This window comes from Rhodnius prolixus, unplaced genomic scaffold (assembly GCF_049639745.1).
Source record: "Rhodnius prolixus isolate KJV_2025 unplaced genomic scaffold, Rpr scaffold_11, whole genome shotgun sequence".
NCBI classification, from domain to species: domain Eukaryota; kingdom Metazoa; phylum Arthropoda; class Insecta; order Hemiptera; family Reduviidae; genus Rhodnius; species Rhodnius prolixus.
Window position 1 is genome coordinate 12,514,884 of NW_027411625.1, and position 26,410 is coordinate 12,541,293.

A 26,410-nucleotide genomic window follows, 5' to 3' on the forward strand; every position below is an offset into this window, starting at 1 on the left:
TTGTAGATGTCGAGATCCAAAAAAGCTATATCCGCATAAAATTTCGAATCGAATGACAATTCATTGACGTTCAGGCATCGATAATTTGAACGATTGCAGTACTTCCTCTTAGTAGATGTAAGAGCATAATATCACTTTAAAATCTCGAAGGAGTGCTTTAACCACTTCTTCGAGCTAAATTTTTTAAAATTGGACTAAGCGTTATAGAAATATTAGTAATAGTAGTTTTAGAGAGGGCTTACTTGCGTAGGGCAGACTCCCCTCCTTAAGTTCCAATGCTGTAAAACCCATGTATTCATTCTGATATTTATTAATAGCGTTTGTATCTTACTTGGGGTGTCTCTATCAACTTTAAATTGTCAGTCTTGACGTGGAGCGTCATTAGAAAGAAAACAACCTTGACTGCGTCTAAATCCGTTGCATCAAGAATCCAAGGGACAAGTACTTGTCGTCAATAGTAGATCTAAAAACAAGATTTGCTGGCCACCTCCAGAATTTTGGAAAGGTGATGTATGATAGTGGCGCATGATCTTAAATCTCATAGGTCTCCACTGCAATGCATACTTGCCAACTTGTCTTAGGCACCGTTCCAAGCAGTAAAAGGATTAAATAGAGATAGGGCTGACCTATATGTTAAATCTAATTGATTAGCTTTTTTCATTTACATTTTTTTTTAAGTTATTCGAATTTTTGCTAGGATTTACCTTACAGTTCTGCTGTGTGAATTTTGCATTGCAGCCTACTCTAAAAAGATAATTGGTGAAAATTATGGGATAGGCAAGTATAGTATTAGTATTTGACGGAGCGTTGTGTTTTGTCGGTCCTGTGAGAAAGAGAGATAGGGTAGTCAGTGACTTTTCTTTACCTATTTTCTGTTGAATTTTGGTAGTTTGTGATGGCTCTACTGTCAAGGAAATTTAATCAGTGCACCTGCAGTATTTACTAACTTTAGAACTTGCTGATCTATGTGTTGTTTCATCTACTTTTCGAATACTATACGCTCCAAAATAAGTTTATCCCCAACATCAAATCTGAATGAGTTAGTTTTATCTTCCTTAACACCTTCAAAAATGTGCCTTTTACAATCGATTTTATCGAACCCTGATATTCATCAACTACAACCCTGTTCTAACTATAATAAGCTGTAAAGACACTTATTTTCATAATATGCATTTCTGATCTCTCCAATGAAATTGATACCCTTAAGTCTGACAGTACAAAGATGAAGCAAGCTACTGACGTTAAGTCACTCAGATTTGTTATTGAGGATGAACTTCTTTTGGAGCGAATAGAATTAGAAAATAAGATTACGTATTTAAGAAAGAAATAATCTACAGTTAAACGAGATAAAAATTTACGCCAGATTTCTTGCTGATTCCGTAGGCCCATCAGATTTCACCCGGCAGAATAAACATAAAAGTCTCAACTTGATGTATCAAGAACAACGCTTAATAGTGGGCCCGATTTATGTTTTTAGCTCTTGAGAAAATTTACGTATGTAATACATTAAAAAAACTGATTTTTGAGAATGGAAGTAATACTTTCAAAAGCATTATCGAATTTGTTTGTATTTAGTCAAATGATGAGTAAAATTATTCGGTGTTTTACGGTTTATTTTTAGAATTTAATGGTTTTAATTTAAACGCTTTGACTGTAATACTCTTCCTAATTTATTTCAGAGATTTCATTCTTTGTAATAATTGTGCTCTTAACGAATATCTTTAAATCAGTTGAATCTTTAATAAAATGATGTGTGTTGAAAGGGTGTTTTATTTCTTAAAATTTCATAGATTTAATTGAAATTTCGTTTCTTTGGTCAATAATTATCGTACTCTTTCTCTTTCCTTAATTTTGTAGATTATTTTTACCATGATAAATTAGATAGCTCTTTTATTTCAACTTTTATACTTCATTTATTTTTGAGTTCGAACTGAACATCTAACTGTACCAGACTCATAACAAACAAGTGGCAGTAAAGTATATGTCTAATTACAGCCAATACTTATTGCATCAAGAACGTCAAGTTGTTAAAAAATTGTAATTGTAATTTTTAATACTGTGCAACACGAAGTCGTGAAGCATTGTTCTCAACTTTAAAATGTTCTCGATCTTTAGTTATTTTTTAAAATGCTTCAATACCACCCGAATTCAAAAAATGTTTTCAATTTTTTATATCAACTCTTATGGTCAAAACTCGACGAAATACTGTCATAAAAATGTGATAATTCAGTTAAATTAAAGAGGTAAACGCGGTCTTTTGTTACACCCCACGATGTGAGGCTTCTGCCACTTAACTAATTTAGTTACACTTGGTAGTGTAACTGTGTAGTGGAAGTAGGACAAGTTGCTAGGTTTATGTTTAACTAACAGCTGTGTTTATTTTTGAAATGATTATTTATTTATTATTTTGTCATTAGAGTTGGCACTTGCTGGAGTTCAGACTAAGTTTGACAGTTTTTAGAAAAACCTAGTTTTCCTCGCACTGACCTGCGAGTTTTCTTGTCCGCCCATGCGGCGTATGTATGTTTGTTCATATATTCAATAATTTATTAAGTAAATGTATTCAGATTAATTGTAGATTAAAAAGCGTTACTGTAGCTTCATTCAAATAGTTTATTGTCCTCTGTGAGTGTGTATATATACATGAATTCATTATGTTCATTTCTACAAGTACTTACTTCTCTCTGTAGAAGTGGTAAGAATTTGGAAGATTCGGCGGCTGGCCCACATTAGCCATGACTAAATTTGGGCTAAAACAGGAATGTGATGGAGAAGTGGGAAATGGTTTAAAATATTTTTTTTAATTTAATAAAAAGATGCAAATCATGTTTATTTTAATTATTTCTTACTGTAAAGAGATAAGTTTCTTCCCACATCCCAAATATAATGCTTACATTTAAAATAAATTAAAACATTCTTACACAAATAAGTTTATCAAGTGTTACTGTATTTTTTTTATCAATAGAGAAACACCCTTTACACACATTATATCTAATAACAGAAAACATCTTCATATTTTTATAATAAATTCTTGATATGGAATCTATTCAAAAATCTCCATAAGTTTTTTTTTTTTTTTTTTTTTTTAAGATTATTAATATACAAATCCTTGAGTGATTGTGAAGATATTGACGGGGATAAAACATTGTCTGGTCACAGCCTTGTCCAAATTGTCACCTCCTTCCTAGCAGAGTAGCAAGGCTCCGGCTCTATCGAGCAAATGCACGGGTCAGCAAAACAACAACAAATGAAACATAAAAACATCTTTATACTTTTTCCACAGAGTATTGAAAAGTAAAAAAAATGTAGGACCAACTTCGTGGCTTCAAAAGTTGGACGTCAATAGGACTTATACATACGACTTCCTCATACGGCAGTTTAGATATTTTCTTTAATCTTACGATTTCAACTAACATATAGTTATTCAATAAATATAACATTGATTTGGATATCATATAATTTTGGTAAGTTTATTATGGCATGCGAAAATATTGGACTAACATTATTTTTGGACGATTCATCTCAACGATCTTTTTAAAGAGGAAAGAACTCTTCTTCGGCTTTTTGTGTTTTTATCCATACCTGCGTTTTTTGCTGCTTTCTCCATCTAAGCATATAGCAGTAATGATAAATCGGACTTTAAATTTTTTTGAACATTTATTTTAGGCCATTAAAACGGCCATTAAAAATTAAAGTGACGGTACCACGAGCTGATTGTCTAGTATGTATCCCTCCTGAACCTAGTGTTAGTAAAACTGGCACACTGGCCTAAGTAGTGATACACCATTTTCACAACTCTCTCATCACAACATTCTGGCGAGCCAAGCGCGGACACAGCAAATCCACATCGAAACTTTGTACTGCGAAAGTAGAAACTTTGTTCTCTCGGCAAACTTCCTTTTGATAAATGCGAGTTACCGTTCCATATACCTTATCGCTTCTTTAAATCTCTAATCTTTAATTTCCCTGTTTCTTGACATCAACCACAGGCTCAAGCTCCGCTGAACGATGTTAAGGACCCATCGCCAACTGGTCCGCACTCTAACTACCTCTATCCCGGCATGTCCGAGTCACCCTACAGAGCTTCAAGTTACTCTTATGAGCAAGGTTACTGAATTATATTAAGCTGGTAAATTTCCCGGTGATTGATAACTTAAAAATTAGAGTAAACTGCCTAATCAAGGATAATATAATGCTGCCAGGAAGAATGACGCAATATTAGTTCAAGGATGACAGATGTTACTATCTCATATAGTCCCATCATATCTCACAATTACCATACAATAATTATCTTTGACAAATTAACTTAACCTTCACATTAATATTTTTTAAACATAGTTTAAGATGTCTTTGTACTGGACAATCAAAAAGAAAACTTTTTTTTATACAAATAAGAATATTTCATTTTATACTTTTTTTAAGTTAACCGTTTTAGTTTTTTGTATTTAATATTTGGCAGTGTAATACATGTAAAATTTCATAATATTTACAAAAATAATTATAATAAATGAAAAAATAAAATAAAATTTATCGTTAAGACTAAATGCAGTAGTTGGTAACTTGCACAGACACCTTTAAGTATTTAGAAATGTCTTGCCAATTTAGTTAATTTGCAATATACACACAAAAATTATTTATCAGATAATCTAATTAAATAAAATATTATTATTATTATTATTATATCTGGCGTGAAACACTCGCGAAATACCCACTTGCTGCGGTTGTTCTAGGAGCTAACAACAGGCATAGCATATGATCACTAGTGTTAAATAATTGTGACCACAGTCACATAATCAAACAGCTCATAAAAGAGTTTTATTCTAGCTTTCACAATGTTTTCTAACCGAGCTGAAGAAGTTAGTGGAAATTAGATTAGCGAGCAAACGTAGCTCTGGAAGTGAATTGAGTCTGTGACTGCTTTTAAAACTGGAGTCCAGCTCAGGCAATGTGGCTCAAACTGGTTGGTTTTATTTATTGCGCTACATTTAGTAAATGAACTCAAACCTGGCTGCAGGAAGAGTAACTCCGTATGAGTGTCTCACTTACTAATACCAGATATTTTTTTAATTTCTTTTGAGAACACATTGTAGACAGCACTAGAGTCTATTTGGCAGTTCTGTGTTTACGTCTAAGTGATTTTTACAACCTAAAATAAAGTGTGTGTGTGTGTGTGAGTATGAAATCAATTGAAATACTCTGATAGAAGCAATTGTTTAAGTATTAGCATTTTGTAAAGTTGTCGTAAGCTAAAACGTTTAAGATGCAGTAGCTTTGAACTTTGAGAAATGAATCAGTTTAGTTTAGATAAAAAGCAAAGTCGCTCCTGCGTGGTTGAAAATAAGTTCAGGACCATGACTGTGGCCAACCAAAATGTTTACCTTTAGGTCGATATTTGGCCTTGTGGTGGAAAAATTTCTTCTTGAAATGGTGATGTGTGGGTGGCGATGTTGCCGGTGGGTAAGGTCCGTCCAACGGAAGTAAAGGTGGCGGAGGTGAACAACTTGGCGAAGGGGTTCTTGGCGGGCCGGCCAACACAGGTGGTGATTCACTTCCGGTGCCCCAGACACAAACCGGTGACATACTACCGGTAGCCTTTTTCCGTTCGCAATGCCCAATACCAGAATCAGGACTCGTATTGCATGATACACCTCCGTCTGTGCTACGCCGCCTTTTGTCCAACTCTGTCGAGGCAAACGCCACCAACCTATCAAATCCTGAGCTGATCTTGTCCTGCCATTTTTCTAAGCCTGTCAAGAAATAAATGACATTATTATTTTTATTATTTTGAAAGTGGAGCAAAAAAAAAACTGTTTTGGAAAACAAACAAAATCCAAACCAAGCAAAACACAGGTATCCCTCATCTTATGACGTTCAAGATCCATTACGTCCGTTTGACTAAGAACATAAATAAATAATTAAGTACGATAGCCTTTTCCAAAATTTAGAAGCGAGAATATAAAACCAATAAAAACTAAGGAAATCACATAGAAATAACATAACGATCCTTAAAAATAAATAAAAACTTGCCGCACTCACATTATTTGCGCTTATCGCAATTCATGTAATGACTTTTCAATAAATTTAAATTTTCATGTAAAAGTATTTAACATATTATTACCGATAATGAAGCAGTAAATTACACTAGAATGCCACTTTAGAAAGAAGTTCAACCCCATCCCCCCCATCGCTGTCCTAAAAAGTATTTTTCTGAGGGTGATGTACGATAAATAAAATTTACCGCTCAACATGAGTGCAAGAAGGGTGAGAAGTTAAATAGATATCTAACAAACCTTTGTCAAGTAAATCTCAAATACTGAAAAATCTTATTAGTGGGGTGATATAATAATACTTGGTAGTTCTTTCAGTAGTTCACAACCCAGCGGCACGGGGTTACAATATCCAATTTAATCGTACCGAGAGTTTCCTTTTATGTCGAACACATACACAAACAAATACACAACTGACTAATTTGTAAAATCGACATTCCGTAATTAAGTCGAAAATCAGTACGATACAATATCTACAGGGATAAAGAAAAAGTAAAAATTAATTTAGTAATTCATATGTATACACACATAAAACTACACTAGCATTTTTTTGAAACTTTGAATTAGTGCTCAAAATAAATTTGGAAGTTGAAAAATGTAATGTCACACTCGACCAAATCCACACATTACTCTTTGAAAAAAAAGTTTCGCATCAAGCAGATTGAAAGACCAAACAAACCCAAAGGAAAGATAGCCGGCAACTAAGAAGATTTACAGAGACACAAATCGACTATCGACTAGAGACAAAAATTGTGTTCTTTTTTAGAAACAATGCAGGCAGAAAATAAATAAGAGCAAAAGGTTAAGGACAAAATAAAATGTATACTTCAAATTATCTTTGTTTTAAATTATATGCGTACAAGCTCAACTGTTGATTGGGTAATTAAAACTTAGATGTTTTAATTTTTGATTTTGTTTTTTGCTGAATTCGCATTTAAGGACGGAACTCCATTTATTTTCTTTTAAATAATTTTTTAATTTCTCTTTTTTAGACTCTTACTTTTAACCCTATACCTTATATTTTCTGTTGGCGAACATGTCAGCGGATAATGGAGAACCTGGGCCCCCGCCTGCAAATACTAATGCAGATAAGTTGTATGGTGATGGAAATATCAATCGTAGCAATCATGGAGATACCAGATTGTAGCACCTGGCCACAAAATGAGGGCTAATTACTGGTCCAATTTAATGAGAACTCTCAAATCTTCAATGTTACCCTTACCATAAGAGCTTCAAATGTTCCTACGACAACGTTGAAGGCCTTAATTTGGTACATGCCATTAATATAGAGAACCTTTATATACTAAAAGACGGAACTCCAACATTAAAACATGACAGGCGTTCTTCTGCGGTTGGATTTATCTGTTTGCTCTTATGAATTGTTGCTAGGATTGATTTGGAGATATGGATGAACTGTTTGGATCGGATCACAAAGGCATCCTAATCTTTGTGGATGAACAGACTCAGTCTGCTCAGAATCGTCCTTATTGCATTAAAAAATGTAACCTAAAAATAGCCCAATGGACAGGTTATAACCACTTATCAAATCAGTAGCTTTCCGAACGATCTAATCTTCAAGATCCGTACAATAATTATCTACACTTCGTGCAGTTATTGACGCTACCGAAGATGCCATTCCTCAGTACAAGCCACATCTAGAGCATAAGCCCGTTTATCCCCCTAAACCTTGGGAGGTTGAGGACTGCCACAGGGCCAGAAAACGCAATATAGAGATGTTTAAAAAATTCAAATTACCTCCCAATTTATCTAATTTTATAAATTGTAAACGAGCCTCTGCTGCAAGTGAAAGAATATATAGAAAAAAAGGAGAAAAAAATGGACCCAGTTTTGCAACTCATTCAATAGAAAATAATATAAAAAAAAAATATGGAGAGGGATAAATGGCTCTCAGACATGGGCCCGTGGCCGCAGAAGCTGCACTGACACCTGAATCCTGAAGTCCTAAATTCCTAAACCACGGTAATAGACCCAAATAATTCCCGATACATCCCATTCCCCAACAAGTTAAATGATCCATTTTCCTTTTAAAAAAAACTCCTGTTCGCTCTCAACACTGATTCGAATACACTCCTGGTGAAGACGATATCCACTATCTTATGCTTACTAATCTCTCAGATTATGGAACAAATATGTTAAATAAAGGAGGGTTTAGCACAAAAAAGGAAGAAACCATTGATCTAGAATATTCTGACGAGAACGTAGAGGCTAAAACAGCCTAGTCAGCCTAGTCTAGGTTGTTAAGTTCTTAACGAGCAATAGAGAACTAAAGAACTGTTGTGAAGTAATTGTAGTGTGATTAACGTATTATTTTTTTCTTTTTTGTTTACATATTAATTTAATGCTGAAAACTGCCTTTTAATCATTTAAACCAGCAAGCACACTGAAACTGACCGAAGATCGGTCTGAAGAGAAATATTTCCATCTTTCTAATCCCTTAAAAACAATATTAGATCTATATCTGCAAATGACTTGAAGGAGTTAAAGGCAATTTTACAGCTCCTCTTCAATATTATAAAGGCAATAGATATGTAAATCGAACTAACTTTAAGCAGTCCAAAACATTATTGAAGTTCCCTTTAATATAACATAGGATGTAGACCTATACACTATAATGAATAAGATTGAGATGACTAAAGAGTTCTTTAACCCCTAAGCTTACCTGGATCATGCTGTGGCGATGGAAACGCCTGTGGGTCCATGTGAGGTTTTTTGCCTTGCACCACACTCTGCGGACTGGTCCGCTTTACACCCTGGCCGGGCTCTGTCTTCACTTCAGGTTCCTCTGTTTTCACCTCATCACCGGATAGGATTCGGGCGTGCAATGTTGCAGCCAAACTGTACAACCAGTAAAATAATTGTGTTTAAATTAGGGAGGACAACTGTCTGAGCTCATTTAGTGGAAGTGTCTTCAAAACTATTCCCAGATATGTTCTTATCAAGTGTGTTAACCTTATGAAGCACTTGTTCCTAAAGTACAGTGTATGTATATTTGACCCTTAACAGTTTGAGAAGAATATTCTTCAGTCTTACCCTTCTACAGGTTCTTCTCTAGAGTACTGTTTGACGTCAGCGAAAAATGACTCGTGGTAGGGTTTCAGCTCGGCTCTAGGCAGTTGAACTGGGCCATATCGACAACCGTTGGAGCCGGATATCTGGAACAGAAAATTTAGCTGAATTCTGGAAAGATTATTGTGAGAGCCCTAAAAACCGCGTTATTCAAGACACTTACTGGCACAGAGGACGGAGAAGGATGTGGATGCCTGTAAGTGGGTCCGGCCGAAGGAGATACTCTGTCCGACCTTGCAGGCTGGTGCATGTTCAGCACTGTACCGGAAGTTGTGCTCATGTCTACGGCAGCGTTGATGATGCTCTGCAAAAAATGTAGTGTCATGACTTTCTATAATTATAACTTCAAGGTTAGGTCTAGAGGAACACCTATAAAGTGGTGAATTACTAAAAAAAAAAATTTTAAAAATATTTTCACAGATTATTGACTTGGCGCAGGGGGGGGCTTTTTTAAACGCGTTAAAAAAGACAAATCGCATCCGTTAACTTTCTCTTCCAGATGTTGGATTTCAGTCAAAATTTAGGAATGTATGTGAAAATAATACCAAAACTTGGCAGTATCAAATTTTAGTTTTGGAGATTTTTCTTGTTTTCGAGAAATTCTTTTCTTGTCCTTAAGTTTTCTTACACAAGGATCTCAAAAAGCATAAAAACTAAATTTCGAAAATTTGACCTGATTCAAAATGTCCACTTTTTAAAGTAAGGAAGATTAAAAAAGTATTTACCTGGTTCGAGATCTCTAAGGTCCTTTCAATCTCACCGCTAACCAAATCGCCAATCGTGCGAGTGCCTACAATTCCTCCGCTGATAATGGCAGATCCAATACCTTGTTGGGTAGCAGCAAGCTTCTCCTGAGATAAATGCCTTCGTAAAGCTAATTTCGCTGGTGATACCTGAAAAAGAACACAATATTTTTTTTTATGCCATTCGTAAGTCATTATATACAAGGAATTTTTTCTGGAAAAAATTTCCCGAATAATATAAATGATAGACCAACCCTCTGTGTACATATGTGTACCTGTGCTCCTCACTTAACCTAGTGCTGATGATTCGATAAAACTTATGTAGCAATCGAATCCATTTACAACTGACACCAAAGTTACAATTTTTGCCGCAACCAATTGTGATCATTGGTATCAAATGTTTTGGTAAAAATCAATGAAACATGAGATAATTAATAAACACAAAAGTCACATACACACATGACATTTTATAAAAATATTTCTTCTATGATTCAGGCTACCTCAAAACGGATATTTCGAAAATTAGAAATGATCGTAATACTTCCTTTACCAAGCAACATAAAGTAAAGACTATTATGTTTGTGAGTATTTAAAATGCTTCCGCCGATCAAAAATAGCGCCGACTTGAAATACGCGCTGTAATTTTCTTAGAGGTAAGATCTGAAAGCGGCTAAATTCATCGTGAGATCAGTGAAGTTTATAAAGAAAACATTATGAGCAGTGGAATGGAACGGAAATGGGTTAGAGCTTTTAAAGATGGCAGCACAAATGTTCATCATGAACAGATTGGGCCCACCTTCAGTCATTATTAAGAAAGCGTTAACTGAATCAGAGTGTATAGAATATTTAAGTGGTCGTGACTGGGATAAGTTATATAATTATTATATTAGAGCATGGAAGTACAGAAGCTTAAAAGGTATTTATTAGAATATAACTGAAATTATGCGATAAGTTCTGGCTGCCATTGTAAATTGTAAATTTTTAAATTGAATTTGAATAGGTCAAGCAGATGGACTGCTGTCCATGCTTTGTATAAATATGATTTTCTGGTTAAAAGATTATGTATATATTAATTAAAAATAAAACACTTAATTATTATTGTTATTCAATCAGTATTGAAGATGTGGTGCGGAAAGTTACGAAAAAGAAAAAAAGAACAGACTATCCAATGAGTTTCCTCAAGTGTCAAGTGTTCTCTATGAAACTGATTGGACGCTTAAATTATCAAAAGTTGTGTTCACGCTGGCTCCGAAAATGTTAACTGAGGTGCACAAAAACTAACGTTTAAAGGCGATGATTGTTTAAGCCAAATTGTCACAGGCGTCGAAACATGGATGGCATATGTTACACCGGAATCGAAGCAGTAATCTATGGGACGGTGACATTCAACATCATGAATTTCAAACTAACAATACGTTAGAAAGTTTGTTTGAGATATTTGACCTGTTTTGAGATATTCAGAAAGGCTGACTTACCTGAGTATAGTCAGGCTGATGCATACTTGGTGCATGATTCGCCGCATGTAGTGGTGGTGGTGGTGGTGGTGGGGGCGGTCCTAGTGGAGCCATTAGCTGCTGCAACTGCGCATGATGACGTCTGCTCGACTGCGCATGACCGCCAAGATGCTGTTGTCCGTAATGCTGTAGCTGATTGTTCTGCTGCATATTAGCTTTGTACTGGGTCCTAGCATGTTGGTCCTCATTCAGTACAGTCGTTATAATACTTTTCAAGCGATCTTCAAAATTGGCGATCCTCGGCGGTTCTTGTGCACGATTTGACGAAAAACTAGTAACATTAGAGCAGCGCTCTAAACCATTGTTGCCAGGACGGGAACCAGTTCTGGAATTGATACTGACAGCTGCTTGTTGAGCTTGTAGTCTACTAGAAATATCCTTCCGAGCCGTTTCTCTCATCTTGCCAGCTTCAATCTGTCGTCCAGTCTCCAATATTTTCTGGGCCAATATTTCTGGATTCACTTCCTCAATTTTACCCACATCAGGTATATCTGGCCAGTCTTGAGATCTCAGCCGATGGTCGCGTGCTTTACGAGAAGATTTCACAGATTTCTCAGTCATTTCTGACAGAACACCGTTCCCGTTCACTGCAGTCCCATTCACTGCGCCTGAAGATTGTTTTGTCATTCCCTGAAATTATAAAAATAATAAAAATCTGATGTAACATATTCACACAAGTTCTCTTAATGCAATATTAAAGAAATCTGCATTTTTTCGTGGCATGATGGTAAAGTAACTTACCTATAATTCGTCCCCCCACACATTCACCACTTTATCATACAAACAAATTTGTAAAACCACTTTTTTACAGTAAAAACCTCAAAACAAGTACTTCTGGTGAAAACTTAAATTCGAAAATCTGTACGATCACAGCAATTGCTCTTACGGGAGGTTGAGAGAAAATTTTTAAAAAATGATAAAACGATGGCAATAAGACAACTTTTACAACCACCTAAGACTAAACTCTATCCAACGGTAATTGGTTACTTTAGGGCAAGTTATATTTTTTTAAAAAATTTAATAACCAATTAATCTTGAAATCCCAAGTGCATCAGTTTTATTTTACTTTTTGTCTCTCACCTGTTGATGTGCAATCTTCTGCTGCAACACGCTTACTTCTGATTCCAGTCGGCTCACATGGGAATGTAATTTCTTGCGATGGCTCATCGTGGCCATTATCTCCTGCAGCAGGTGTTCCTGGGTAAGGGGAGTACTGATGCCGATTTGTCTAGCTGCAACAGCCATTTCGGCTTGTCGTTCCATCACCAGCCGACTTTGTTCCTCTTCCATACAAGCAACCTACACAAAAAGTAGCTATATGAACATCAGTAGCCATCCAATTAGTGGAGCCTTTGCTTAGTGAGCTCACAATGCTTTGGTGAACATAATATTGTCATAGTTTTGTGAGAAAACTGATACCACATTCAGTCAGGGAGACCCCAGTAATAATTGTTTAATTTAGCATCTTATTGTTTCTCAGCTAGCTTTGCTTTTCCCTTACCGTGTGCTGAAGTTTAGTAGCCTGAGCTTGAAGTTCCTTGTGTCTCATAACTATCTCTTTGGCTTTGGATAATAGATCTGATGGGCACGAAGCGTTAATGCCCAATTCGTTCATGCGTGCTTTCAGCAAAGCCACGCTGTCATCAATCAGTACTTTTATCTGCTTTTCAAGCTGTGCAGCTCGACACATCAATTTCTGATTGCGTTCCTGTAATGCAGTAAAATAATTGAATTTCAATACAAATAATAAAATAGTAAAATCTAACATTAAATATAATCAAGAGTAGATAACCTCCTACATTTGTATTCACATCGAATACAACATAGACTATATTATAATATTTTATTTAATTCAATATCTACTTTCATTAATAATAATAATTCGTTTTTTTTTTGTTTTTTTTAGACTAATTACACATGCAATTTAACGATATATTTTTTAATTTTTATTAAATTTGCTTTTGGTAGTAATGATAAGTTTTGCATTGTAGATGGAAAACTTGACCAGTGGTGGGATTAAAAGATGCACTTTTAAACCAGAAAAAAGACGCAGTCAATTGCATTTTGGATGCTCTAGAAACAGAGGGAGAATTAAGTTTTCTATATAGATTGTCTTAGTACAGGACAGAGAGCAACAATCTGCCTACTTTAGGGCCACGGTTAACACAAACTTAAAACCTTGTAGTTACTGCGTATTTATTATTTACGATTTTTTAAATTTATATCAATAAAAGTTTAAAACTTGATTGATTAACTACATTAACATTTGTTTAAAGTAATTTACATTTCTCGACCAATTTTGATACTTTTCTTTTGACACTTTTTCGGAGATTTTGAGTATGTAACGTGTGACATCAAAATTGTTGAATTTAGAACAAAGACAGCGGCGAATGGAAGTTGCTCAGGAGTCGCTAAATCAAATCAATAACAATGCAAAACTTCTAAAACGTGTCATTTAAGGTGACGAAACATGACTTTACGGATATGACGTCGAAGCTAAGGCTCAATTGTCAAAAAAATTATTTTGTAGATGAAAAAAGGCCAGCATGAGGCTCTGTGACATTAATAAATCATAAAAAGTATTATCGAAAAGTTAATGGAGTAAAATTACTTAAATGATATTAATAAAGAATGAATGAAATGTTGGGTACCTGCTGATTTGTGTACTTTTTGTCATTTAATCAACTCTTATGCTTAACTTTTTAAACTGTACGATTTTGATAAGGAGATTTTTGTATCTTTTGGATAGAATTTTCTTTTTGTTTATTGGTTAGTACAAGTTTATATAGGTAGTGATTTTTTTAATATTCGGATATCGACAACAATTATGCTGATTTACGCTAGATATGGAGGTTAAGTTTTCATTAATGCCTAGTCTAATCCTACACACATTTGATATCAATTTAATAGATAAATACTTAATATTTATGTAATATATAAATATTTCTTTGACTATCTTAATAACTTCAAAAATAATGGATAATACCACTTTCCAAAATATTCCTTTAAATACCTTTAAAAGTCTATACTGTAAAGTTTCTTTTCTGGTTTGTAGGTTTCTTAACATTTGTGATAAGCAATACTTTTATACTTCGTATTTTATTATTAGATACCAAGTTAGTGGAAGGTAGTTGTAGAATGAAAAACTGTCAGGTCAGTGAGAAGATGAAGACTGAAAGAAAAGTTAGGAGGGAGTGTTACCAAGTGGTGGAAAGGAGATTCAGAATGTGAGAAACGTTATGGGGGACTGGTAACAAGTTAGTAGGGAAGAAGATGGAGAGCGAGAGGAATGTGGGAAAAGTGATGAATAATTACATCCCATTAAAAGGAATAATTGAAAGATAAGATAGAATAGGATGACATTACTTCCTCTAATGGATTGTAAGAGAAATTAAGCTGTGATCACAACTTTTTCTAAAGAGAGGAAAGAAAAATGATCTGCAATTACAGTTCTCACTAAAGGAGCAAAGATAATTTAAGCTGTGAATATGGCATGATTGCAATATTTCCCCTGAGTAGGTTGAGAGCAGGATGGCACTTAAATGTGACGCACTCAATTCTTTTTTTTTTGCCAATTTTTTTTTCTAAATCGGGCGAAGATTTAGTGTTATTAATAATAGTTTAATAGGGGGCGTTATTTACGTGGGGCAAACTCCCGTCCTTAAGTATATTAAACGTCGAGACCCTCAAAAATCATTCCTAAATTAAATTTCGAATGGAATGACACGCCATTCATAAAAATCAGTCCGCGCGTTAAGGTGCTACGTTGTTTACAAAAAAGGTAAGAAGACGAAGAAGATCACCAACAAGAACGTTCTCGAAATCTATCAAATCTGGGTTGTTGCAAAAAATTACAGTTATGAAGGAGGATTTGCTCTATATTATTAAGAAAAATTAGAAATTTTATCTTTAATATAAAAAAAAAAAATTGTCAAATTTAGGTGTTTTTCAACGTTACGCTTTCCGAGCACTTTTTGATGATCAATTCTTATACAACTTTCCTACCAGACAGTTTTAATACAGCTAGACCGCAAAGGTGTCAGTCTCCCACGAAATTTCGCAACCAGTGACTATTTCCGTGTAATTATAATTATAGTGCATTTTGTATATTTTTAAATTTAATTTACTTTAAATAATGTAATTTATTATATTTGGGTAAAAAAATAAAATTTTTAAAAAACGATTTTTCTTTACACGAAACTTAGTAACTGGCTCTGGGGGTTAAATTAAAGTGTCCTCGATTAATAAGCTGTCACTGTATTGTGCTCTACTTCCCACAACAAGATAAAAAAAAGGAGAGAAATAGCTAATCTTTTGTTTGAACTTTTACCTACATTGTTATGCCGCGCGGTCTGTCCCACAACCACTCTGATTTGTAAAATAAAAAAAAAGAAGATATTTAGGGTATAATGTTCTACATGTTATTCGCCTTCCAGGAGTTGATTTTGAAAAACCCTTATAAACGTTCCAACATTTTTTCATATTTTCCAGACCGCTACAATTACACTAAGGTGGGCTTTGGGACATTGGCGATGAAGCTGCTACGTGAAAGGCCTTTTATGTCATTTTTCTACAGGTAGCGGGGACACCAGCTAACCTTCTCGAAAGCGATCTGGGCATTGACGTTGCTCTTGTAATGTGGGTTCTTGAAAGCATCCAGAGCGGCCATCATCTGATCCCGGTAAAGGTCAAGCAACACCTGTAGCGCATAGGGAGTATGTGCAGGCGCGGGCGGAATATCCAGCTCCTCGTGCACTGGTCTGGTCAAGGAGGTTAACTGTTGATCCACGCAACCGGGAGCCGGAGGCAATTTCTTTCCAATAGCTGCAAAAAAAAAATATATATACACTAATTAATGAGGGAAATTACACAGACATTAAAACACACATAGGTCTGATGTTTGTCAACACTACACCATTTCCAACAGCATAGAGATGCATTATGAGAATCTGGTGTTACACTTACTAGAATGCACATCGTGTCTCTGTGTATTTATTAGTTTGGTGGTTTAATTTTTTTTTTAAGCAGATTTTGAGATAATGGTGTCTGTGATAATAAACAAAGTTTGAACAATTTCTATCGCGCGATTTCAGAGGTATTAATCAAAAACATTTTTCATCAATAATTGCAAGTTTGGTGCATGTTCAGTTCTGCTTGATGACGATTTAGAAATTTAGAAACGTAGACGTAGCAGTCGGGGAGTGGGGAATTCTGTATTACATCACAGTGACGTCAGGAAATTATCTCAATCTAACTGATAACTGTTTGTCCTGTTTATCCTAACCGTACGAGCTGGGATTAGGATTTCACAAAACTCTTTTAGTTTTTGAAAAATGTGCTGGTTGGAGATTTCAACGCTCGAATCGGAAACTTGCAAATAGTTTCAAAACATTGTTTAGACTTAAACAGCCGGTGTTCTGTCATGTCATCTGCAGTGATATGTCATGGTGTTAGTAATGAATGTATTAAATTTATCGATCACAAATCTTTTCTGATCTCATGTTATCAATTATTTCTTATGTAGTTCGTGAATGTTTTTATTTTAAATTTAACATTCTGCCCCTACTGCCAAAACTGGATTGATCCAAACAGAATGTTCTTGAGTAAAAAAATAAATAAATAAATAAAATAAACTTTTCTTTTAAAATTTGTAGCTTGTGAAACCAATGGCATGGAGGGAGTAATTTATCTGAGTGATATAATTAATAGTTCGGCTGTAGGTAACGAAATTTTTAGATCCCAACGATTTGGAGAAAACCTTAGTTTGATAAAGACTGTAATAAGATGAGAATTGATTGTTTTATACAGTTCAGGTTATTCAGGAAATCAAACAATGATGGTGATAAAATGTTGTATTTAGAATTTAATAATAAATATAAGAGCTTATGTATGAGAAAGAAAAAAGAATACTATATAAACTGGGCGAAAAACTTATGCCGCACAAAACATAGTAAAGAATTTTGGAGATTGGTAAAGGTGCTTGAGGGTAGTAAATCCTGGGCTGGGGGCAATATTACTTCTCAGGATTGGTTTGAGTATTTTAAAAATTTACGTAACTCTTGCCACATTTTTTCAAGGATGTTGCAGTACCGTACTATATTAATGATTCTCTAGACAGACTCTTCAATTTGAAGAAATTACAAACTGTTTTAAATAACTAAAGATAACAAAGCTCCTGGAGGGGATATATATATATATATTTTTTTTTTTTAAAAGAAAAGCTATAGGGCATTTCGTTTATTAATTCTTTTAATAATTGCTTTTATTTACACCATTAAACTCCATCTTATACTCAATAGGAGTTCGAGTGGAGCTGTGTTGGAGTAAACATCTCAGAGTAGTATATGTTTAAAATAATAAGAAAAGTGTGGTTACTGTAGGTTTTTTTCAAATAAAATTAAGTGCGATTTCAGTGCAAAATTTTAAGTTTAAGTTGGCGAAGTTTGACAAAAAACTATTGAATAATTATTGAGAAATTTAAGGAAGAAATTATTCAATTTTAATAAAATTAACGCAGCGATCAGCGGGATTATAGGCGTGACAGGAGTGGGGTTTAAGTTACAGTACTCCACCTACCTACCTCTTCTGAGTATCAAGGTCAGTCCATCAGAATACTATCGTTTATTTACGTTAGAAACACTAGCGTAGGTCAAACTACATTTAACTGTAACATTCATTCTGATTGAAAATGAATATTATATTATGGATGAATCAAGATTACTGCAATTATTAACAGAATTTAAAGATGAAATTAAGAAAGAATTAGAAGTTAAGATAGATCAAATTAAAGATAAATTAAAAGAAAATTGGAATAAAACTATTGAAAAAATTGAAACCTGTGAAAGTAAAAATGTAGTTTAGGAGAGAGAAATCAGGAGGAATAATTTAGTAGTGCATGTTCTTGAGGAAGTAAAGAATGATACTTACTTCGAATTAGAAAAATAGATTTTAAACTTAGTGAAAGAAGAAGTTAAGGTGGACATAAAGGAAGAGGAAATAGATTTTGTAAGGAGAATAGGAAAAAGAGCTGAGGGCAAAATAAGGCTGATTTTATTCGCTCTAACGACATATAGAAAAAGGTTATTATTTTAAAAAATTAAAACAAGTTGAAAGTTAAAGACTTTTATATTTCAGATTATCCTAAAGAGATTATTGAAAAGAGAAAAGAGTTAAAAGAGCAGATGTTGGAGGAAAGGAAGAAGGGAAATTTGCTATTAATGTGTATGATAAACTAATAGTAAGAGAGTATGGCGGAAAGAAAAAGAGACGAGCTTCAAGTGGTACACCTCAAAAAGAGAGGGGAGGAAAACAGAGTGCAGAAAAAATTAAAGTAAAGAGAGTGAAAGACAAGGAGGCTAGAGATTCAAATGATTTAGGATTTTTTTTTCAGAGATCGTACGAATTTGGAAAGCAGTTCAAGTTCTGTTTATTCCTCTAAAAATACGAAAACAGAAACTAAATAGGAAATAGAAGGAATTCGGCTCCCACGACTTCTCGACATTGGCAATATAGGACATGAATCGAACGAAACTTTATTAACAACCTCCCACAAAAGGTTTGTCACCGAGGGAGAGTCAGACCATATCCTCCCAAAAATGTAAGTACAAATCACATGTTAAATCATCTATTAATAATTAAATTATTAACATTTAATGTTAGGACTTTGCTTGCAGAGGATCGTTTAGTTGAGTATACATTATTGAAAACAGATCTAGACATTCTTGGTATATCAGAAATAAGAAGAAATGAAGAAAATATTATTATTAGAGAATGTGGATACATTTTTTATCATTATGGCACTAAGAAGGGCATAAATGGAGTTGGTTTCCTAATTAAGGCAAATTTAAAGAAAAATATTAAATATTTTAAACCAATCTCGAATAGAAAAGCAGTTCTGGGAATGAATTTAGGCAGCAGGAAATTACTAAACATAATCCAGGTTTACGCACCAACATCCACTGAACAGGAAGATGAAGTAGAACTTTTCTACAACGAGTTAGAAGAAACTATTAGGAATATTAAAAAGAAATCACAACGTAGATTATTAGTAATAGGAAACCTTAATAGCCAAATAGGTATGGGTAAGAAAGAGGAAAATCAGGTAGCAGGGATTTATGGTCTAGGGAGACGAAATAAAAGAGGTCAACAACACCAGTTGAGAATAGTAAATACTTTTTTTAAGAAAAGGAGAGGAAGAAGATAGACGTGGCAGTCGCCAGACTGTCAATATAAGAACGAAATCGACTTTATCCTCACAAACAGTTAAGATACTATGAAAAATTACGAGGTTTTGACTAATTTTGAGATTACCGGAGATCTGGTAATCTCAACGAACTTTCTAGGTTTATTCAGTGCACTGGGCGATAGAGTCGCCATGTCCCTAGTGTCCTGTTATTACTTCATTAGTTTATTGTATTGGCATCTGGCAAACTTTGGCCGGATTTGTTGTTTTAAAGCCCCGGTATCTCTGATGAGATGAGAGATGGGCAGGGAACAATGGCCCTTTTAATAAAATCTACAAATCTTATCCTCACAAACAGTAAAGATATTGTGAAAAATTACGAGGTTTGGACTAATTTTGAGTTCTACTCGAACCATAGACCAGTTGTCTGCAAGATAGAATTAGATAAAATTATACCAGTACCTATAAAAAATACTCTACAAATTCAAAAAACTCTTGAAGAAGTAAACTTTAATTTAAATTTAGCGAACTGTTTCGATCAGAAAGATTTTATTGCGGATGTGGATTTATTATATGATGAAATAGAAAATGGAATCAAATTAACAATTAATAATCAACCTGAAACCAAGAAGGTGAAGATTACAAAGCTCTCCGATGAAACAAAAGAATTAATTAGAAGAAGACAACAAATGAGAAACAATAAGAATAAAAATAAAAAAGAGAAAATTGAGACTAATCAACTTTGTAAATTAACAAGAGTTCATATAAGACAGGATATTCAGAAGTGGAATAATGCTATGGTACAGAGGATTTTAGAAAGCTACAATTCAATCAAAAAAGTTAATAAGGTCCTATTTACAGATAAAAATGGATAACAAGTTTAAAAAATAAAAACGAAAATACTTTACAAGAAAGAAATGATATAATAAATGAAGCTATTTCTTTCTTTAGGGAAGTATATTCTGAAAAAGAACCTAATGCAACATCGGAAAATTGGACCTTCCTTGAAGAGGATGAAATGGTGGTGGACAAATTTTTGGAAGAAGAAATTCGGTTCTGTATCCGGAAGCTGAAGAAAGATAAGACCCCAGGAAAAGATAGTATAACTAATGAAGTAATTCAATTAAGTGCACCGATTCTTCTTAAACTTTTGACACTATTATTTAATAGAAATAATGGAAACGGAAATGACACCAAAACAATGGGACAAATCAAACATTATATTGATTGCAAAGAAGGGAAATACGCAAGATTTAAATAATTTCAGACCAATAAGTTTGCTTTGAAATTTTTATAAATTATTTATGATGGCTTTGAAAAACAGGATAATAGTGTTGTTAAATGAAAACCAATCGATAGAGCAAGCTGGTTTTCGTAGCGGGTTCTCTACTATAGATCATTTGCAAGCAATAAACCAGATACTGGAAAAAGTGAGAGAATAAAGAATTATAATATGTATGGCATTAATAGATTTTCAAAAAGCTTTGACAGTGTACGTCACACTGGATTAGAATTCGAAATGGGAAGAGAAGTAAGGCAAGGGGATCCCTTATCTCCCAATATTTTTAATGCAGTACTAGAACAAGTATTTAGAGAGCTAAATTGGGAGAATTTAGGTGTAAAAATCAATGGCAGAAAACTGAATAATCTACTGTTTGCAGACGATGTAGTTCTGTTTGCTGCTTCTACAGAGGAATCATCAAATATGATCGAGGACCTCCTTAAGCAGGCGTCAAAGCAGGTTTAGGTATAAATGCCCAAAAAAATAACCTACTGAAAAACAGACCAGAATCGGCCATAACAATAAATGGAGAAGAAATCAAGTGGGTGTCCGAAAATATATACTTAGGACAAACTATTTCATTTAAAAATAGAACCACGCAATTAATCTTGTTATTTAAATTTATAACAGTGAAATTTTTGTATGTAATTGGTTTATTTATTTTGGAATTAATAAGGCTATTTTTATTTTTTTATTATTTATTTATTTATACTTAATATTTTTTAAACTCAAAATTCTCGAGATTATAGATATCCAAAAATCTTGGTCAGGGAAATAAAAGAAATTTAATCTGGTTTAAAGAAATTAAAAAATACGCAGCAATGTTAGATTTAAATGTAAATCTGAACTTAGTTAACTCTAATGATACTGATCTACGGAGAAATATTTTTATTATGCTAATTAACGAGCTTAGAAAATATTTTAAAGAGCATGCTTTGCAAAAATCTATAGAGATACGTATGTTCTCTCCGCTTTACAATGAACTCCTGGTCGATTTGGGCAACAATCCTTACTTGAAAATGAACTTCAGCTTTATCAGGGAAGAGGATTTTTAAAGCAAGGTCAGATGTTATACTGCTCAAATATAAACATTTTAAGAATTCCGATACGATTGTTTGTTGTGTAACCGAGACGTAGTTGTAAGAGCAATAATAATGGTCTTCACCAATCTCTATTATGCGCACTAAATTCAGTCTTTATCAATAACTGTTTTTATTTTTCAATCGTTATAAATTCAAATGTCTGAATAGAAACCATTTTAAATGAGTATATATTTTTCCATTTTTCTTTATATTTTCTAAGTATTAATAAGAATCTTGCACAGATTCCACATTGACTCATGGACCAACCATGTGTTTTATCTAATCATGTCATACTGGTATTTTTTGGAAAGATTGTGGGAAAGAAATGTGGGGACTCAGTCTTGTTCAACCTCTCTATCCAGAACGTTTACTATTCATCACAAGTTACAATTCTCTTCAAACATAGTTAGGCCCGTTTCAAAAATGCGATGACTCTGATGACTAGGCTTCTAAAACAAAATCATTCGCAGCTTCCTTTCAACGTTGTACATATTACGTTATATTATTCTATTTGTACAAGAAAATTTTAATGAATTTTATAAATTTTAAAAAAAGATAAAAAACAAAAAGTTAATGTGTTATGAGAATATGGCATAATATTTTGGTAATAAAAACTTTTCTTCTTTTTCTTATAGAGATGCACTGTTGTTCCTCGGCCTACCTACAGGACAGTTTTAAGTCAATTAAGCGCCCAAGACCATCTCTTTCTTGGGTGTTCCTATGTTTCACAGGTACATACGGTCAAAAATATATATATTTATATGTTATGTACATAAATATATTTATAAATGGAAATACTATAAGTATTATATATATGATAGAAAGAGGTTTAGATAAGACTGGAAAAGAAGAAGGGCACTGTAAACCAGACACTGCGCCTGAAAGACACTTATTGTGTTGTTCCACCATATCATCTCCTCTGACTTTAGGGCTACAAATCGCGAACTATTGATTGTTCTCAATCAAAAGGGAACCGTCTCTTTCACTTCAGGCTATCTGTAAAGGGGATCTAACTTGATTTATGTCACCCGGGGGAGATGTTTTCTGAACTACTCACCTTTTAAAAAATGAAATAGCAAGATCGGCTCAGCAATAGCACTCTCCGCTTAATCAGAGATCCGGGCCGAGATTAGCGACCAGCTACAAGGGAACCACTGGGAAAATTTAATAACTGCAGCGTGGTCTCAGCTACATCTTATTAGTTAACTTACCCTGTGGAGATGTGCTGAGCAGTGTTTGGTCGTGCAAGAGATCCAGTCCAGTGATTTTGAGCACTTTCTTGGGTTTTCCCTTCTTAGTGCGCGCCTTACTTCGTTTCGGGCCATTAACTGGCCGCTGCGCGGACACTGAATCTGAACAGCTCACAGTACCATTTGGCTTGCCAGTTCTAGGCAACTTCCGGCGTAACTTCTTCTTGCTTCCTTTACTGTTCCTTCCTTTTTCTGCTAAAATAAATGGATTACATTTAGCCCCTAGGAATAAATGTCTCCAAAACTGAGGAAATCTCAGAGTTAATCACAAATAAACCATTAACAGAACACTTGCATATTCGCGCCGAGTTGTGTCGTGATTACCTAAATCAGGCATTACACTATGTAATGACTATGAACGTGTGTTTTTTATACCATTAACACAACTATATGCTCGGAACACTCATCTTTTTCAGAATGGTTGTAATCAATAAACCGTGATTAATCAGGCAACATACTTCATTATTCTACGTGTTATCCATAAACTAAACTATAAGCTGGGAACACTCTTGTCTGAGTCTGGATGGTAATCAGGCTAAGCACTTCATGGGTGTTGGCCAGTGCATCCCCCCAAAATAATAACAGAACTACAGCCTGTACACTTATATGACTGTAACGAGATGTAAGCTATCTCAGGCAGATCAATGTAAGCAACACAAGCTGTCCAGGCAGGTGTAGTCTTTATTCTGGGACCTATACCGTCCTAAGCAGTCCGAGCTCATTAGATATTAAACTAATTACTTAAACCGTCCGTGGCACAACAAAGCTAACAAAATAAAGTTTAGAGATCTAAGCGCATATTGGAACCCTTAAAGTTATTACTGTACTGGAGGAAGTATTTCGACTACCTATTACTTACTGTTATTATTGTCATCATCACTTTGTGAAGAACGACCCTTAGTACAGTAGTCGGACCAGGCTCGCCGCGTTGTGACCCGGGGAGCAGTCTCACTAGAATCAGTGGTATTCTCGCCATCGGAACTCCAGTCTAGACCATGTCTCGGACCAACCACTCCAGCGTTCAGTGAGCTCAAAGCACCAATCTTCTCACGACGACTTCGCCTCGTCTGCGTCTTAGATTGTTGATTGTTCGGCACGGTGTTCTGACCATCCGAGCTGCCTTCGGCAGACTCCGAGCCACCACACGACGACGTCACACCACCGGAAGTATTATTCCCGTTGATGCACTAAAAATTACCAAGTTTTGTAAAACGTCAGTAAAAAAAGTTAATTAATGCATTTTTTCAGGCAGGCTTCACGTCCAACTAACAATAAAAGTGACGTGGACGGAGGTGACTAGAAATCGTACTTTACTATAAATTTCTCATATTAACCATTGAATAAAAACCAAGGCCAAGAACAGGAATCAAACCTCCTACTACAATACATTCTAACATTGCGGGCCTCGCATCTAACCGTCCAGCTGGTAAAAAATAAATTAATTAATTTTAGCAAAGAACTCTACATGTGTAATCTTTTTTCGTATACCAACACTCACCCCACTATTTCTGAAAAGAGCCATGTTTTTAAACCCAACCTACTGTGGAATGCACTAGGAGTAAGAGCTCATATTAAATTGTAACCCAAAATTCTAATTTAGGTTAAAACTTCTTTAAACGAAAAGCTCAATGTGGCATAAAAAATAAATGTTATAAACGTGAAAGTAGTTACAAGTTCCTAAGTCTGAGGCTTATAACTGGGTGCTACAGTGTTTAAGGTAACGGCTTTTCCCCAATTTTATGTTAATTTGTTTATCAAATCAACAATCTAAAGAGAGTTTAAATTAAAATCAACCATCCAAACGTGCGAAACTAACCAATTAACCATATAAACTATGTAACCAACTAACCTCACCAATAAATTCCCCTATTCAAAATAATCTAATCAACCATTCAAAACAACTAACTTGCCACTCTTATGTTCAACTTATAGCTATTCACTTTTTATTCACTTTATTTTAACGATAGAAAACCTTAGGTACAGAGTTTTCATCGATCAAATCATTTTACAGTTTGCCACTGGTTACCTCTTTAATTAAGAAGTCGGCAGAGAATTCCTGAAACAGCGTAATTTTATCAAAGCACTTACAGTGTCTTTCATCTAGCACGGTTATCCCCCTCTCACATTGCATTCTTTCAAATATTTCAGTCTTTCCCAATCTTTAACATGCACACATCGCTAAAGGTTAAGTTGAATGTTCGTAATCATGTCATACTGGTATTTTTTGGAAAGATTGTGGGAAAGAAATGTGGGGACTCAGTCTTGTTCAACCTCTCTATCCAGAACGTTTACTATTGTCGTAATCCCTTACAAAGTGGGTCCCCCCACTTTTCATCACAAGTTACAATTCTATTCAAACATAGTTAGGCCTGTTTCAAAAATGCGGTGACTCTGATGACTAGGCTTCTAAAACAAAATTATTCGCAGCTTTCTTTTAATGTACCCTTTTTATATGCTTCCGAGATATGTGCTCCGCCTCATATGGATTAACTTGTTCAGGCTCATCTAACTTTTTTAAAATCCATTTTTCCAAAATACTTCAAATTATTTAATCAGATTTGTAACTACACAAGTATATGTTAAATATAAAATCTTTAAAAGGATGCAACATATCAATTATTTGCAACTATCAAAAATGGGCTCCCAGAGATTCTAAATCTCTTATCTGAGACAAAGGGAACTACTGGATGAGAACTGGCCATGATACTGGACATGCCTTATACGTGCCTACTGTTCGAGTTTATCTGTCATGCTAAGACTTGAGGATATCTGGGACTCAAATAGCTAGAAGAACATAGTGAGAAAAACCTCTAATTTGCGAAGAAGTGGAGATACTGAAGAGATATTCAGAACCTTCAATACAATCTACAGAAACTACAGTGGTTAGGCTTCATACAATATACGTATTTAAAAAACAAACAAAATGTATTTCCTGAAAAAGATGTAAAAAAAAATTAATTAAATTCTTAAATAAGTCATTTACGAAGAACCTTATAAATAAATTAAAATAGTATCCCACATACACCTGGCAAATCCACAAGCCGTTTCAACAATTTACCTATATGATTGACAGTGTTTATGTAAGTAATAAAGTAATTATACATGTCTTTTACATAATTTACAATTAAAATCAATTAAAAATCGTATAAAAAAGGTTTTTCATGGATAGTAGAGATGCCCTTATAAAATAAGTTAAAAAATATTGACTTAACTTACCTCTTCC

At 34.4% G+C, this 26,410-nt stretch overlaps 1 protein-coding gene across 2 annotated transcripts in view; it reads right to left on the reverse strand.

Annotated features, from left to right (window-relative positions):
* Positions 1-2,817: 2,817 nt before the first annotated feature.
* Positions 2,818-26,410, reverse strand: part of gpp (DOT1 like histone lysine methyltransferase grappa) — a 52,705-nt gene continuing 29,112 nt past the window's right edge. The window contains exons 10-21 of one of the 2 annotated variants that reach the window (XM_074138382.1): positions 24,047-24,374; positions 23,149-23,379; positions 15,989-16,215; positions 12,893-13,099; positions 12,472-12,690; positions 11,353-12,021; positions 9,860-10,027; positions 9,298-9,438; positions 9,099-9,220; positions 8,728-8,903; positions 5,379-5,747; positions 2,818-3,209 (exon numbers count right to left, since the gene is read on the reverse strand). In XM_074138382.1, the coding sequence (XP_073994483.1) occupies positions 3,154-3,209; positions 5,379-5,747; positions 8,728-8,903; positions 9,099-9,220; positions 9,298-9,438; positions 9,860-10,027; positions 11,353-12,021; positions 12,472-12,690; positions 12,893-13,099; positions 15,989-16,215; positions 23,149-23,379; positions 24,047-24,374 (2,913 nt within the window). In that variant the 3' untranslated portion in view covers positions 2,818-3,153. Of the gene's footprint in view, positions 3,210-5,378; positions 5,748-8,727; positions 8,904-9,098; positions 9,221-9,297; positions 9,439-9,859; positions 10,028-11,352; positions 12,022-12,471; positions 12,691-12,892; positions 13,100-15,988; positions 16,216-23,148; positions 23,383-24,046; positions 24,375-26,410 lie in introns of both variants that reach the window. The other variant, XM_074138381.1, reaches the window with a different exon arrangement.